The sequence below is a fragment of the Eptesicus fuscus genome, chromosome 13, assembly GCF_027574615.1.
Source record: "Eptesicus fuscus isolate TK198812 chromosome 13, DD_ASM_mEF_20220401, whole genome shotgun sequence".
In the NCBI taxonomy this organism is placed as follows: Eukaryota; Metazoa; Chordata; class Mammalia; order Chiroptera; family Vespertilionidae; genus Eptesicus; species Eptesicus fuscus.
Window position 1 is genome coordinate 76,142,531 of NC_072485.1, and position 16,303 is coordinate 76,158,833.

Below are 16,303 nucleotides of genomic sequence, written 5' to 3' on the forward strand. Positions count from 1 at the left end.
GAGGAAGAAATGGAGAGGTCTGCAGAGAGCTTATTAGCAGGAGGACCAGGACACAGCTGTGTTCCACCTGGTCTATCACCTGGAGACCAGCAGAAACAAGGACTTCTCAGGGACACCAGCCAGAGCAGTGAGATGAGGACAGACTGGGGCCAGATACTGAAGCCTTCTCCCCACCCCCTCAGCATGGTTTGGAACCCCAACCCCAATAAGCTTAACATGGGGATATGGAGGGAGACTGCCCTGACTGACAGTAAGCTTCTGGCATGTGGAGAAGATTACAGAAAAATATCGAAGGTCATGTGTCTTACACATCTGAGTTTGTGGGCTGAAATAAGTATGCTCCGGACTTCCTCTCCTCCCTCCTTCTCTCTTCCCCACGCAGCCCTCCTGTATCGACTAAGGGTTTTTATTCACGCGAATGATGTTTCTAAACTCAGAGGGGCATGCATTTGCCAGATGTTGGGTGCTCAGTTGGTTTTCAAAAGGAATTTTTCAGGCAAAAGGAACTTCCAAAGGCAAAGATCCCTTGCTCCGGCTGGCCTGGGAATGACAGTGACCCACCTTCAATGATTCCTGAGTTGGTACAATGCCCCATGAGCCACCCTGGGGAGGACCCGTTCCTGGGGATCCAACTTCATCCAACCACCAATGACTTTGGTGTAACTAGAGGTGAAGGGAGCTCCGTAACAACTGACATTGAATTTCCCACCTCAGGACAGATTCAAATTTGATTTGGAGAAACATGAGAAATGTAACATTTCTTGAACACAAGAAATTATGTCTTTCTATCTCACCATAAGCAAAGGTTTGGGAGTGGTCTTTTTATTTTGTTTTGTTTTGTTTTTGAGGGGAGAGGAGGAAAACATGTCTTCCTTACAAGGGGCAATGAAAGGAATGGACAAAATCCCCTCAGACTGGGTACGCCTCCTTTTGAGAAGATCACACTGAAGTTTTGGAGATTCGAGTTCTCATTGGAGCCTGGAGGGCATGCTTATGATCGGCCTGGCCACAGGGGGGAAACAGAGTGAGCCTTGAAGTTAGACAGCTCGAGGTTCTAACCCCAGTTCTTCCCTTTATAACTGTGTAACCTTGACCAGTTTCTTTACTTCTCCAAGCCTCAGTTTCTTCATTGAGTCATAACACTGACCTCATAGGGTGGTTGTTCGATGATAAGAAATAATGTCGCCACAGCACTTAGATCAGTGTCAGGTACACAGCGAACTTAATAGATGGCAACTGCTATTATCATCATCATCATCATCATCATTATTATTGTCAGTTCCATCTGTGAAGCCTCTAGTAATTGTAGAGGGAGATGCCTTCACCTGCTTCCTTTCATGGAAACCCCTTCTCAGACACCCACAGGAAGGCCGAAGGATGGTCTCCCTCCCCTTGGCACAGACCCATTACAGCTGCTAGCCAAATCCGATTGGTCATTAGGTGTCGAATCCAATTTCTTCAGAGACTTAAGGGGTAAAATATGGTCAAGCGTCTCCTAAAATGCAGGGCAGAAATCCCACGCTGACAGCAGTCACCTTTTCCCTGGTATAAATGCCATCAGCGTGGCCCCGTGCATGGGCTAGTAAGACCACCAGCCTCCAATCATCCTCCGGCAGAGCGCAGAGCCCTTCCTTTTGGGAAGCTGAAAAGTGATCACCGTGATCTTTCTAAATTGCCATCTTTCCTATTGATTTCCTCATTACCGTAGCGCACGGGGGCTCCACAAGAACTTGGGTTAAGAACCATCATTTTGACTTGTAGGCTATTATTGTGCATTGTAGGCTATTTTCTCCTTTCATGAAAATAGGGGCCACATGTGCTGTTAGCAAAAAAGGAAAACCTTAATAACAAAAGAACTGCCTTTGATATCCTACGGGTTGGATGGCCTCCCTCTCTGTTGTGTTATTTCTCAAGCCTTTTCCCCCTTTTTTTTTTTTTTTTTGGTGTTGCCATTTTTAAAGAATATCAGGCTGATGTTTTTTGCCCTTCGTGGCACAACTGCCCACCCCGTGTTATGACAAAGGGAACCATCTAAGTTTTCATATGTCCCACAATGACATTTTCAGATGATTTTGTTAAACCGAGCGTAACGGATGTATGTGGTTTGTGGCATCTTCTTGCCTGCCATTGGTTTTAAGGCTCATCCTGTTGATTAAGATTTTCTCTCTGAAACCCAGATCTCTGCATGGACTCCCACAATCTGGCCTCCAGCCAAAGGGGTCCCGCTGTTCTTGAGAACCATCTTTAGACATAAGTGCAGCTTCTCTGGAACTCTGAGTGGGGGCACCCAGAGCATGCGCTGAAAGGAATTTCACAGAACAGGAGAAGATGTCATCTCAGAACTGTCGGGGGATAGGGATAGAACTAGGAGGGCCCACTGCAAAGGAGAGGATATTTTCTATATTAATGACTAGCATTTATTGAGTAATTCAATGTGCTAGGGGCCGTGTAAAGTACTTTAATTAATATCGACAAATGACTACTGGACGCTGACTAGGTGCCAGGACTGTGCTAAGCACGGTACCTGGATTTCACCGGCCCTGCAGCCCTCTTGTCCTCACCACTTTATGACTGAGGAATCTGAGGCTCAGAGTTGTGGTCACTGGCTAAGGTCATTCAGCTGGAGAGTGCCATTCTACTCTGGACTGGGGGCAGAGTCCTGGGACATGGAGCTCAGGAGGGATGAACCAATGAGACTGAAGTCAGTGTGAATCACTATAGAATGGATACAGGTAAGTTTTCTCAGGGGACAGACACTTAAGAGCTAGTATATCCAGGGTGGGGCAAAAGTCAGTTTATGGTTGTTTTATGAAAAGTAATACAATCATGAATAAATAATAAGACAAGAATTATCTGTGTTTTGAGTACTCACAACCTTAAGCCTACTTTCCCCCACCCTGTGTGTGATAAGATTAGAGTGTTTTCTCAGTCTCAGTGAGGAGATTCCTTCTTTCCCCACAAAAGTGGGCACTAGTTTAATGCTCAATTAGTAGAAAACTATAATAGGACTACCATGGGAAAATATATCAAGGTGACAGGTTTGTAAGGTTCAGTGAGAATTTTTTAAATTTTCTGAAAAAAGGATTGGGACTCTAGACTGATGGGAGCTGGGCCAGTGGTGGCCCCAGAGTTGCTGTCACTCTTCCGGAAGGCAGCGCTTCTTGACCGTAGCCAGCAAGGTTCCCTGACAGCAGAAACGAAAGTCGTATTCCTGAGATCTGGACATGGCCCTAAAGCCCTGTTTTAGCTTAAAATTTGTATAAAAATTTTGCATTACTCCACCCATCTCTCAGAAAATGGGATGCAAAAAAGATGTTCATCCTGTTTCCTTTATTGACTACACTCTCTGGATTTGCATATTGCAGACTAAGAAAGCTGACTTTGACACCAGCTCTTCTGATAATGTCTCACTTTGTCCAACTTGGCTTTTACTAATGAAAAGACCCTGTGGACCAGCAAACAAGTATTCTGGCCACCTGGCCATCTGGCTTCTCCTTGCAGGTTTGTGAATAAATAATTGTTCTGAGCTTAATCAGCATGAGTCAGAGTCCCCAGATCTGACCACACTGGAACAAATGGACAAAACAGAAATTCTGTACCTGCAATGATGATGACCTCACCCAAGCATAGCCTCAGAGGTTCCATTTCAAACAAACTTTAGTCTCTCCTGCTAATGCTTAATCAATAGCGAAAGGTTAGGCTAGAGAATGACATGCTAGGAATGACATGCTAACATGTTTGGTGTTAGTACAAGGCTCTCCAAGTCCATGGGCTACAGAAAATGAGAGGAATGATATAAATGCCAATGTAACACAGCACGAGGCAGAAAAACACACTGGTTAAGAATATGGGCTCTGGTGCCATACTGCTTGGCTTTGGGCCCTGGCTCTGCCCCTTTCTGGCTGTGTGACTTGAACAAACTGTGTAATCTCAGTTTCTTCATCTGTAAAATAAGGATAAAACTAGACCCTGTGTTAGAGGCTTGTAGTAAGAACGAAATAAATGTGCTAACATACACATGACACCTAGATCAGTACCTCGCAACAGTGAAACACAACAAATGTTAGCTTTTATTATGTAATTATATATCACTATGATGATTTATAAAACTCTATTAGTGAGTAATCCTTGGGGATAGGCCAAGGTGGAATCTATACATGGAATCTATACAAAGGTGGAATCTATACATGTACAAGGCATCGTCTATTATGGTGTATGGCTTATAAAACTAAGTCTTTAAAAAAAAAGATATATGTAGATACTATGATAATGAGCACAATGCAAACTAATTAAAATTGTTGTTTATTCATGGAAGCTCGGGTCATTGGGTGCTTTCTCAGCTACTGAAGTGAAGTTACCACTTAATGAAATAAACGTGACTGACACCTCTATGTCATTTCTGCGTGCCTGCATTCTTCTAGTATCTGGCATATATCAACTGGTTTATTCTTCACAATAACCTTAGGAAGTAGGTTATTTTAATTTGCTGATTTCATCTGTAGAGAATTTAAGTGACATTCCCAAGTGACAAAGCCAGTGAGTGGCAGAGCTGGGATTCAGAGTCCAGCCCCCTGCCTCCAGAGCATCTCCTCTGACCCACCAGGCTACACGGACCCCTAACAAGCAGCTCTGCGATGAATTTTGACATTTAAAATGGGTCCTCGCACTTGGAAACGTAGGAAAACCATCAGTGCACGAAGAATGAGGTCAGCCCTTCACAGGAGGGATAACAGCAAAGGAAATTCTTCCCGAAGTGCATTACAGTTGGAATAAGGGCATGTGTCCAGAGGACTCAAAGGCTTAGGCCTGGACCAGAGGACAGGATGAGAGGCCAGTAAAGTCCCATCTCCAAATTCCAAGGTGACTTATCACCAGACGCCCCCCTCGGAGACCCCTGTTGGAACACCCTGGGCAGGACTGACCTGATAATAGCCGGGGGGCAGGATGTCTGACTTACCGGCCGGGGCAGACTGTACTGGTACATTTCTGGGCGGTAGGTCGGCACCCACTGCACCCCAGCTCTGGGCCGCGTCATGGTCCCCGGGGCGCTGGTCACCACCTCTGAGTAGGGCAGGTGCTGTGTTGAGCCGTAGGCCTCCTGGTGCCGGCTCTGGCCCGCGTGGCCCGCGGACGCTAGGCTGAAGGCCTCCTCCAGCAGCATGTGCATCTGCTGCCGGACCTCGTCGATGGAGGGCTGGGAGCTCAGCGTGGACGTCTCCGAGTGGCCCTTCACTTGCCGCGACCTGCCGTAGCCCCGCGGCTCGTTAACTCTGTCAATGTTGGTTTCCTCTATGATTTCAGGCTCAGTCTGTGGAATCAAACAAATGCCCACAGATTTGTTAGTTCACTTTCCTTTCCATTAATGCTGCCTGTAACGTGCTCTCAACTGTCCCGCTTGGACTGGTGATATCAGGCATGTGTGCCCTATCCAGGGATTCATGTGATGGGTAGTCAGCTATCATTGCACCGGTAAGGATGCGCTCAGCTATCCCTGTGCACTCACTTATCCAGAGCTCGAGCAGTGCCACGGCTTTACTAATGAGCATAGGACCGTGAGAAATGGCTTTTCATTGACGACATGAATGGTATTCTCTAAAACCTTTTAGAGACATTCTCTGCCCCTATGCCTGTGAGGTACGAGAATCTAGAGCGTTCTGCAGTCTATACTCCCAAGGGTTGGCACTCTAGATTCTAGACTAACTCTCTCAGTGGTCCTGGGTCCAGCCATTGGTTAGCAAATTGCTGGCTGCCTGATGCCAATTTCAGAAAGCATAACAAAACCTGCCTCTAGATCACTGATGTCAAGGTGTGCACACTGAGTCAGAAGCTCTGGGGGCAGAACACAGCATCTGTACCTTAGCAAACCCACCCAGAGATCCTGATGCCTGGTGAAGTTTGAGAATGTTCTCCCGCCTTTCTCCAGGGAACCTTTCATTTAGGGAGTAGCCATGGTATCTACATGGGCAGAGAGCTAGGACTTTATCAGCTTCCAGAGCAGGCTGCATGGACTGTCTTGTGCTTGCCTGTCAATGAATGCTTATTTTCATAGTTGATTTTTAATGGCTGATTTTTATTTAATGGTTGATTTTTTTTAGAGAGAGAGAAGGGAAGGAGGAAGAGACAGACAGACATCAATTTTTGTTGTTTCACTTATTTATGCATTCATTGGTTGATTCTTGTATGTGCCTTGACTGGGGATCGAACCCACAGCCTTGGTGTATTGGAATGACGCTCTAATCAACTGAGCTACTCGGCCTGGATTGTGGGTGGTGGCCTGTGGGATCGGGCAGAAACCAGCTCTCTGACATCCCCTGAGGGGTCCTGGATTGCCAGGGGGCAGAGGCCAAGCCGAGGGATCCCACAGGTGCATGATTGGGGCTGGGGAGGGATGCAGGAGGTTGGCCAGCTGGGGAGGGACTGCAGGAGGGCTCCAGTGCGTGTCCAGCCCGTCTCACTCAGTCCCGATCTGCCAGACCCCAGCAGCAAACTAACCTACTCGTCTGTGCACATCATAGCAAGCGGCTGAGTGGCCTTAGCATATCACACTTGGATTGGTTGACCAGATGACCGGATACTTAGCATATTAAGCTTTTATTATATAGGATGGAATTGAAGAGGAAGAATAAAGGACTCTTGGAGCCATATATTCTAGAATTTCTTGAGTTATGAGCCCCCAAGTGGGTTGATGTCTTACACAGTCCTCCTTTCCAGGATACACACGTGTGTGCAGTATCCCGTGGCCTCACCCCGGCACGTCATTTCTGGAGCACAAGAATTTGAAGGCTCTCTCCAAAATGTGCCTCCAGGCAGCGATTTTCAGCTCAGTGTCAACCACAGTTTCACCCAGCAAGGAGAACAGATTCTGAACAAACTCTGCCGCTTCACAGCAAAGGCCAAGCAGGGGGCTCAGTGAGACAGATTTCTGGCCCATCTGGCCATGATGGATGGCTCTGGCTCCAGGCCCATTTTTCTCCCCACCAAATAAGGTCCTTTGAGCAACATAAAACAGTGCTGCTTCTCTGCCTTTAATGCCCGCTCCGGCTGCTTAACAGCCTCATGGCAAGTGCTGCCTGTCACCGAGGAAGCAGAAACATATTTACAAAGCTGCTTGTGGAAACCAAGCTGCAGGGAGTTTCCACCTCCTCTGCGGGGAGAGGAGCTCCCAGGGCAATGGGGGAAGTCAGCAGTTCCTCCCGAGCCTGCATCTCAAAGCTTCTTTGACAATAAAGGGAAACTGCCTCTCAGAACAGGGAGGGGGGTCAAAATAAGGGTCTGATGACTTCCCTTCCGCCACAGGTGTGCAAATGGAGTTTTAAAAACTCTCAGCAAATTTTCTAACTTCACTCTGATTGCTTTCCAAAGGATGACCCACAACCACTTTGGAGCTAGAAGGACATGCAATCAGCACGCTGTGTTTCTGCATCTTAGGTGAGTGGAAGTGACATTACAGGGTCTCGCGTAGATTTCTAAGCAGGGTGGCACTTTTCATCACACGGAGGTTATGGGGGTGGACAGTCAAGAGTAAAAGAACGTGTTTCCATGTCCTCGGCAAGTGGACAGGTCTCAGCATTACTCACTGCTCCCAAAGCAACCCTTCCCCATCCTGCAGGAGGAGCGTCAGGCTCCATCCTCTTCTCTTTCCCCCTTAACCTGCTGCCCTCCACAGAGCGGTGGGAATACAATCACTGGGCAAGCCACAACATCCCATTTAACTTAAGTTACAAAGACTGGCTGCCCTGTGTCACCTTAGCGATCACCTTTGGAAGTGCAGCCAGTGTGGGGGCACTGGGGAGAAGGCCTTGGCCCCTTTTACAGAGCCCTTCTGTCGTCCCATCATGCTGGAGAAAGGCACCATTTGGAAAATACAATCCTCTCTTTGTGACAAAATTCATATCCGTTCTGAGATGTCTAAAGTGTTAGAATGGAAAAGGAACAGAAAAAAGCATATCCCTCTCTCTCTCCCATGGATGCTGCTAGCCAGAGTTGTGACAGCTCATTTAATTCTCACAAGGACCCTATAAGCAGGTATCATTTGTATCTCCACTTTATAGATGGTAAAGCACAGCGCAGAAGGTGAAGTAACTAGCCCAAATTCACACTGCTGCACTGAGCTGGAACTTGGACGCAGCCCAGCTCCGGAGGCCCCGAGCATAACCGTTCCATAGTAATTCTGTGAACGCTGAGAATAATCTATGAGCCACTGTCAATTAATTAAAAATACCTTTTAAAAAGGAATCACCCTGAAAGTAAACACAAAAGAGTGGCTCTCTCATGGGGAGCTATTTTGCTTCTTGGTTTTGAGGTGAGTCATCACCTGCTTTTAGCCCTCCTCTTAGCTGAGTGGGCACTGCAGGTGGCTGGAGACAGAGGGTCAATCTGGAGAGTCAACACTGCTCCATAACCAAACAGCCTCTCCCACCGCCAACTCACACCTGCTTTCTCTCCTTTTGAAAAATCCACAGGCTCACAGAACCCCTCTTTGTCATTCTATCTGCCTCTGAAACACAATCTCTACCTTCAGCCAGAGCTTCCCAAGCCCCTGGGAATAGTGGTCATTGGCTCATCACCATGCTGATCCTCCCTTTACGGAGGGAGGGTCGGCCCAAGATAAGAGGCTGAAATGGAGGGAGGACCAACAGGGAGGATTATGTGGTTTTTGCCCCTTAAAAAGCCCAACCATCAATATTCTTCAGGTGCAGGGCGCTGTGGATGGCCTCCGCATCCATCCACTCTTCTCCCTGTGTCTCGGGGGGTCTAAGCTGGCCCAGCTCCATTGGTGAGTTCTGATTGAGTTAAATCAATCCGTGTAAGCCTCCTCCTCCCCTCACCCTCACTGCTACAGTTATTGATACAGGGGTGGGCCCTTGACCTACAGTGGCTCAGTTAGAGTACAACCCCTAAACCTTGTTCACATTTGCGAAGAGAAATTCTCTTCTTGCGTTGGTCAAAGCAGTATGCAGATGTGAGGCCCGAGGCTGTGCAGCCATTTTCCCCCAGAGAGAACCAACCTGCAGATAAAGCCAACATGTGCAGAGGACAGTGCTGCCTGAGGCAGAGAAATGAACCGGAGCCCCGGAGTCACGGTACCCAACACATTCCCTTAACGACTTAGGATAGTTTGAGTTGGGTGAACTTCCTGTTCTTTTTTTTTTTTTTTAAATATATATAATGTGATTTATTTATAAATGAGAACAAATTAACAATGAACACTTTCACAAGTTGAAAACGGACACCAACAGTACTAAATACATAGCCTTTTAATTTTTTTCAAATTCGGAGCTTTAATTATATAAAGATGAGTAGTCAATTATGTAACCTAAAAATATTTACTTATTAAATTATATTAATACTTTCAATAAACTATACAAAAAGATAATGAGACAAACATGTGCATTTATAGAATTGCATGTCAGTCATGCCAGATCCCTGTGAGGGAATTCCCAACGCGACCTCATTCGACTGTGAGGACACAGAGTAATTCTTGTTTAGACATACACATTCATTTACTTGTCCAGCCTGGTCAGCCCTCCACTGCTTGATGGTTTCCTTCCGCTATGAATGTGCATGTCCAGTTGCACATTCTGGGAGGGTTTCCTGGGGGCCCTCTTCCATCATCATATCTGGAATCAGATGAGTTTCCGTAGCCTCTTCCCTTTTTCACATCTTGCTGAAGCAGAGTTTTGAAAAACAAAACCACGAACTCAGCTATTCCCCAGAAGAAATCTGTTAGCCTACCTAATAAAATAGTAATATGCAAATTGACCGCGCCTTCGCTACGCCCAAGCCACGCCCACCAGCCAAAGCCACACCCACCAGCCAATCAGAACGAGTATGCAAATTGCCCAACAAAGATGGTGGTTAATTTGCATACACTGAGGGAGGGAGGAGTGAAGACTGAAGACAACTTAGAAGGTAGAGGGAGGAAAAGCGGAAAGCAAGGTGGCTGCCAGAGGGAAAGCCCAGGTGGGGCGGGGCGGGGCGGAGCGGGGGCGGAGCGGGCCGGGCGGCAGTGGCACGTGGGTACAGGCGCGGTGGAAGCAATGGTGGCGGCAGCGCATGCCTTGGCAGCGGCCGCTTGCAGGATTCTTCCTGCAAATGGGCTACTAGTCAAAGATAATCTCCATGGGGACTGGCTCTTGCGGTCCAACACTTGTCCCTTCACGATGTAAACCATCTTGATCCTCGTGCCCCTCCTCGAGCTTTCCGTTCTTTTAGCCAAAGCATCCCCACTGATCAGCACCCTTTAGACTTAACTTTAAACGGTGGTAACATCCTTTCGTCTATACTCTCCACAGGCCAGTCAAAGCCAATGTTTACATAGTTCAAAGTTATAAATCTGCCCCCTATTTTTCAGGTTTCAGCTCAGGAGTCACCTCTTCTGGTCGACACACTTGTTTGTTCATTTGCTCAGCAAAGAGAGACACTGCATCTCCTACGTGCCAGTTCCTACTCCGGGTGCTGAGGTTTCCAGCATGAATAAAACATGATTCCTGTCCTTGAGGAGTCCGATGGGGGAATGATGTACATAAACCTGCTTCCCGGCTGGAAGACCAGGAGTAAGAGCTTTGATTGGAGTGAGTCCCAGGTGCTACTGGAACACCAAGGACAGGCATCTAAGTGAGACCCATGGCGATAAGGTGTCGGAAAAGATTCTGGGGGAGATAATGTTCAACCGAGTTCTGAAAGCAGTGCCTGGACAGGCGGGTCCCACCTGGGAAAGGGGTTTGCCCCAGGGTACATTTGGTAAGGTCTGAACACATGTTTGGTTGTCACGATGGGGAGGTGCTACAGACATCTAGTGGTTAGAAGCCAGGGAGGCTGCTAAACATCCTATGACGCACAGAACAGCCCTCCAGACAAAGGATCACCCAGCCCCAAATGTCAATAGTGCCGAGGGTGAGAAACCTTGTCCTGCACGGAGCAGGTTGGAAGGAATGTTCAGAGCAGAGGGATGAGCCTGTACAAAGACGCACACACACAGACGGGGCACCACACGACGAGGCTGGGAAGGGTACGCGGGGCTGGAGACGAGGGTGGTGAGCTTCGGCTAGAAGGGCAGGCCCGGGCCAGCCAGAGCGTGAGTCCTGAGTCAGAAGCTGAGCGTTTGAGTCTATTCCCCGAAGCTGTGGGAGCTACTGAAGGATGTTAAACAAGGGCGTATGGTTTTGAATTCCTCTGGTAGTTATTTGGCGGCTTCAGCAGGTGAGTACTGGGGACTGGAACCCGCGGAGGCTGTGGGACAGACAGGCTCGAACCTTCAGGAGGACTCCCTGCTCCCACCCAAGGTCACTGCCACAGCAGAGTGTGTGTGTGCGTGTGTGTGTGTGTGTGTGTGTGTGTGTGTGTGTGTGTATGTGTGTACCTGTCTGTCCGTAAAAGCACCTTGGACAAGTACTAGAGTTAATCCATCTTTCTCTTCTCCATAGAACCTCCCACAGGTAGTACATGTGGGGCTTAGATGCTAATGCCAGCAGAGAGGTAAATATCATGCATAGTAAAACCTTTGAAAATCCTTAAATGGGCCACATAGTACACACACATGGCTCAGGTATACAACTTTATAAAGAAATATGCAAAAAGATAACCTGCAATGTACAATATGAACAGAATATACGCAAATGTTTTTTGTTTTGCAATATTTAAATTACCTTTTTCCTTTGTCTTTCAGGGCCTATGCTGTTGAATTTTCCTATGTTCATCGCAGATATGATGCAATGTTTCCACTGCACTCAATACATGTTTGCTGGAGGAAAGGAAAGGGACAGCAGTTCCCAAGGGGGGTTCTCATTTGCCTGCTGGCCTCTGGCTCCTGTGGGGGTTTGGAGGCCACATGTGGGCCAAGGAGAACCAGGGTTGGGGGACTAGTGCAGAGAGGACGCCGTGCTGTGCTGCTCAGGACCGGAGCGCGCACTCCCCCCGCTCCGGGCACACGGCCAGCTGCTCAGCTATCGACTGGGAATTGACCTTGTTACTCAGGACAACTCTGCAGGTCCATGGGAGCTCCAGAGCTCCCCGTGGGTGAGCTGAGACCTTGTGGTATCTGTGCACAGCCCAGCTTTGAACTCTGCCCAATCCTGCTTCCTTCCCTTCTCCTACAGGTATTCATACCAAGAACGTGCTGGGGACCCTGGCCTGCAATAAGCGGCTACAGTGGTCAAGAGGCGGGGGTGGGGGGTAGGGAGAGACGGGTAAAGAGTAGGAGCAGGAGGCATCCAGATCAGAGGGAATCAGAGAACGAGCAGGCAGATGGCACTGTGTGCTCACGACAGAAGGGAAGCTGCTTGTCTCCTGCCCAGTGGGAAACTGCCCGCATTGGGGGAGGTCCTGGGCCTGCAGGGAAGGCCTGGCTCTGAGTGAGGCCACTAGGCAGGCCATCCTGAATCCTGGCCTGCTCCCTCCTAAACCTGCCTCCTGCCTCCTGCTTCCTGACCCCCTTCTCCCACCCCCCACCTGCCAAGGGACCTCCATCTTTGTGGGGTTAACAAATATCTTTCTGGGCAGCCACAAGCCAGGTGAGATACTGCCTACGCCCAAAGGCCCTCTTCACCACCAAACACCTCACCTCTGCCTCAGGCTCAATGAGGGACCCTGATTTCAGATGATCATGCATTTCCTTTGGATTAAAAGCCTCTGTTAAAATACAATGTACTATAAATTAAGATAACAGATTAAGCCAGGGTTATTAATAGCTGAAAGCAGCTGGCAGAGGTAGGATAAAGAAATTGACAGCTGAGATGGGAGACACACGTAACACGGTTCTAGGTGGGATGCTGAGGAGGTGACGGTGCGGGGAGTGGGGTCAACATAAGAGCACCTAGTTCTTGGGGCAGCAGCAGGTGGAGGCGAAGGACAAGGCCTCCAAATCCAACCATTTGCCTCTCAGTGAAACTAGAAGCTGATTGTACTTTGTCCTGGGAACACCAGGAGCTGCCAGGACATTCCCGTGCTTTGCCCTGGCCTCCGACCGTCATGCCGAAGCGGCAAGATGCTGGGAGGGTGGGAGTAGGTGAGCAGGAGAGAGTCCTGCTAATAATGGGATTTACAAATGTATCTAGAAGGCCCCAGACTTGCTATAGGCTATTGCAGGCGGCGGGGGGGTGGGGGGGGGGGGGGGGGAGAGGAGGGCAGAGGGAGGGAGGACTTTCCAGATCATATTTCATCCCCTTGCAAATGGAACCCATCAAAACAACTATTCCGATTCCTTGGCCTCCTTCCAGTAACCACTGCTCACCTGGATCAAAGGGAAGCCGGCTGCATTGTCAACCCAGAGAGGCCAGCAAGACTAACACCCCATCACACACAACACCATGCGCCCGGCCTCCAGCAGGCGGCTGGGGCCTGTGTGCTGAGCGCTGAGCGGTGCTCCCATCTTCCCCTTTGCTTTGCTTTCCTCCACCGATTCCCCCCGACTGCTTCCCAATCCTGCTCTCATCTCCCTTTCCCGTGGTGCCGTGCTGGGGACAGTGGACGGCAGCTGGAACCTCTCTGCAGCGTGCACTCCTGTAGTGCGGAGGCTGACGGCTAAGCTACATGCATGTGGCCCTCCATGAGCTTCTGGTAATTACGTGCACTAGTGTGCAGTCTGGGCTGAGGATGTGAGGCAGCGCCCATCCTTCTGTTCCTCGTCAGATCCAGGGCAGCCACTTCCCCATCTTCCTGCTTTGGGCAGAGGCAGCGGCCCCTCCTCAAGAATGTTCTGGAACATTGCTCCAGCCCTCCGATGACTTGAGGAGCATCCAATTCTTCATAGTCATGTTTTGTCTATTTAAATGGCTTCGTGTTTTCTGCAGCTGGACCTTCTCTGGTGTAGCACCCCTTTTTGTGTAGACTAACATGAACTTTTCGGATGGAAAGGCAGCTGGTGTTCCCGAACATTTCACACCATTTCCCGGAAAGAACGCCTCTGGAATGAGAACCGGTGACTGGTTGCAGTGGCAGAGCCTTCCATCTCCCTTCTGAGGTGCATCGATGAACCCATCACCCTTCTTCACGTTCTCCACCCACTGCCCACGTTTTAGGGTCTGAGCCCGCCATTCTGCCTCGAATGCCCTCTGAGTGCCTCCGGGGCGTGGAACCTCGGACAAGGTGCCAGAGAGACCCAAGGGCAGTAGCTTACAAAGGTCTCTAGTTCCAAGACAGCAGCGTTCATTTGCAAAGCTGTAATTCAGACAATCCATTTGGTCTCCTTCACAGCCAAGGCACATAGCTGACCCCATTCCTGTCATAGATTTTTAAACTCCAAACACAGATCCAGGTTGATTTTTATTTCTGGGGAACGATCGGATTATTACTTGCCCTTTGGAAGCAAAGTCTGATTCATCAGCTACAGGCAGAGGTTATTAATTCGGCCGACTCGGGGGCGGGGAGGGGGCGGGAGAGAGGGGATCACTTGGGTTTTTATTCTGCCCCAGAATTCACATTTGGGCCATTTTCTTTTCCTCACTGCTTCATTGTTTTCTATGACTTTCATTTGGAAAATAACATTTAAAAAATATTTTGAAATACAGATTTCTTTTTTTGCTTTTAAATATTAGGCTGACATGATCTCTTGTACCCATTTTATGCGCTGGGAGGGATTCATTTCAATGCCAAAATTTAATTTGATGATATGGTTGGGCCATCTAGGAGTGATCAGTTTTGGACAACTTTCTAAAATCATGCATTCTTCTAACGGGGGTGCTTCCTTCTAGAAAATTACTACCCAAATGAGCCACAGGTTCTGCCAGGAGTGTGTTCCATCCATTCGTCGTTAGCGTGACTAGGAGGTTGAGAATTCTTGCAAAACACACTGATTCCCAAAGCCCTGGGAGCCAAGAGGTTCTGCCAGGAGTGTGTTCCATCCCTTCGTCGTTAGCGTGACTAGGAGGTTGAGAATTCTTGCAAAACACACTGATTCCCAAAGCCCTGGAAGCCAAGAGGCTCTCCTGTGCGGGCCGGAAGGGGACCCCATGGGAAAACCTGGAACAGTCCAGGCCTCCCTCAGTCCTGGCGCTAAGATTTGCCTGTGGAACATGTATTTGTTTGTTTGTTTGCTTTTTACATGCAGGCTCTTCTGTTGGGACTCTAACGTCGTCAACTTTGGGAACATTCACAATTAAATCCATCTCCCAGGGCTTTGGTTCCTACCAGGTCAAGGAGCAGCTACCCCTGGTGCTTCCTAATCTGGCAGAAATGACTGGAAATTCTGGCCCGGCTTCAAGTTCCCCAGTCCCAGTAGAAAGACGGACATGCTTCCAGCTGAATGCCCTGCTCACTGCTGGGCGAATGGATTCTTTTGCCAGGAGTGCCTTGACTTTTTTGGAAAATCAAGAGCTCAGAAAATGAATGCATTGTTTAAAACGACGACTCTTCTCTTTTTCTACTTTATCTGCTGGTCCATTTTTTTTTTTGCTGGTGTGAATTCTCCATGCAAGAATTCTCGTGAGACCTGACAGTGAGCCTCTTCGAGAGATTCAGAAATATAGAATATCTTCTAGTCTTATGTTAGGTGAGGACAGATGTTTAGGAGGGTGGGTGTAGATAGAAGTCTTATGGCATGGTGATTAAGGAAATGGGCTCTGGAGGTGGGCAGACAAATTAGGTGACTGCCCTGTGCCTTGGTTTTCCCATCTGGACAATGGGCATAATGAGAGTACCCGGATGACTTTGCAAATCCAATTAGACAATACGCAGGGAAAGACTGGAATAGGGGCTGGTCTACGGGGCGCAGTCAGTAAATGATAGCCACTTTTCATATGATTAGAATCAAGAACACAGGAGGAGACATAGGAAGCAATTTCTCTCTCATAGTCAACAGTCCATATTCTTAAAAACTGTTCCCTAGATGATCATTTTCTCTTAAGGAAACGTGTTTGCTTATTATTTCCGAGATCATGTGCACACTTCAAAGAAATGTATATTTTTAAAAAGTCTATTAGTGTCTTCCTAATGTAAGCTACGATTGGAATATTTGTACATGTTTGTGAGGGGTGAGCAACCTCCTTTTAAAAATCATCTCTCTCCTCCCAGGTAATTTACTAACACGACATTCCCAAAGTACTCCAAGAGTGAGTACTCTCACGCATGGTACAGTGGTTAAAAGAATATGCAAATGTTCTCTTTTCAAAACACGGAAACCTCTGGCCTATTTCCTCAACTAGTAGGATTTATGTGCCTAGAATCTCAAAGAAACCTATAAATACTAATCTTGAGATAACGTAAGAATCCTGTCATACCTCAGAGATGCCTTTGCAGAAGAAAAAGCTCCCCCCGCTACAAGCAGCCAGAAAGAACAGGCACTGTTGGGAGGGAGAGATTAACAGGA

General features: G+C 48.2%; 2 protein-coding genes across 2 annotated transcripts in view; one reads left to right on the forward strand and one right to left on the reverse strand.

The window, feature by feature from the left end:
* Positions 1-16,303, forward strand: part of LMO2 (LIM domain only 2) — a 208,958-nt gene that overhangs the window by 126,610 nt on the left and 66,045 nt on the right. The gene's annotated exons all lie outside the window — the stretch shown is intronic.
* Positions 1-16,303, reverse strand: part of KIAA1549L (KIAA1549 like) — a 93,839-nt gene that overhangs the window by 10,985 nt on the left and 66,551 nt on the right. Inside the window, exon 16 of the mRNA XM_054725430.1 lies at positions 4,958-5,308. Coding sequence (XP_054581405.1) covers positions 4,958-5,308 — 351 coding nt within the window. The remainder of the gene's footprint in view (positions 1-4,957; positions 5,309-16,303) is intronic.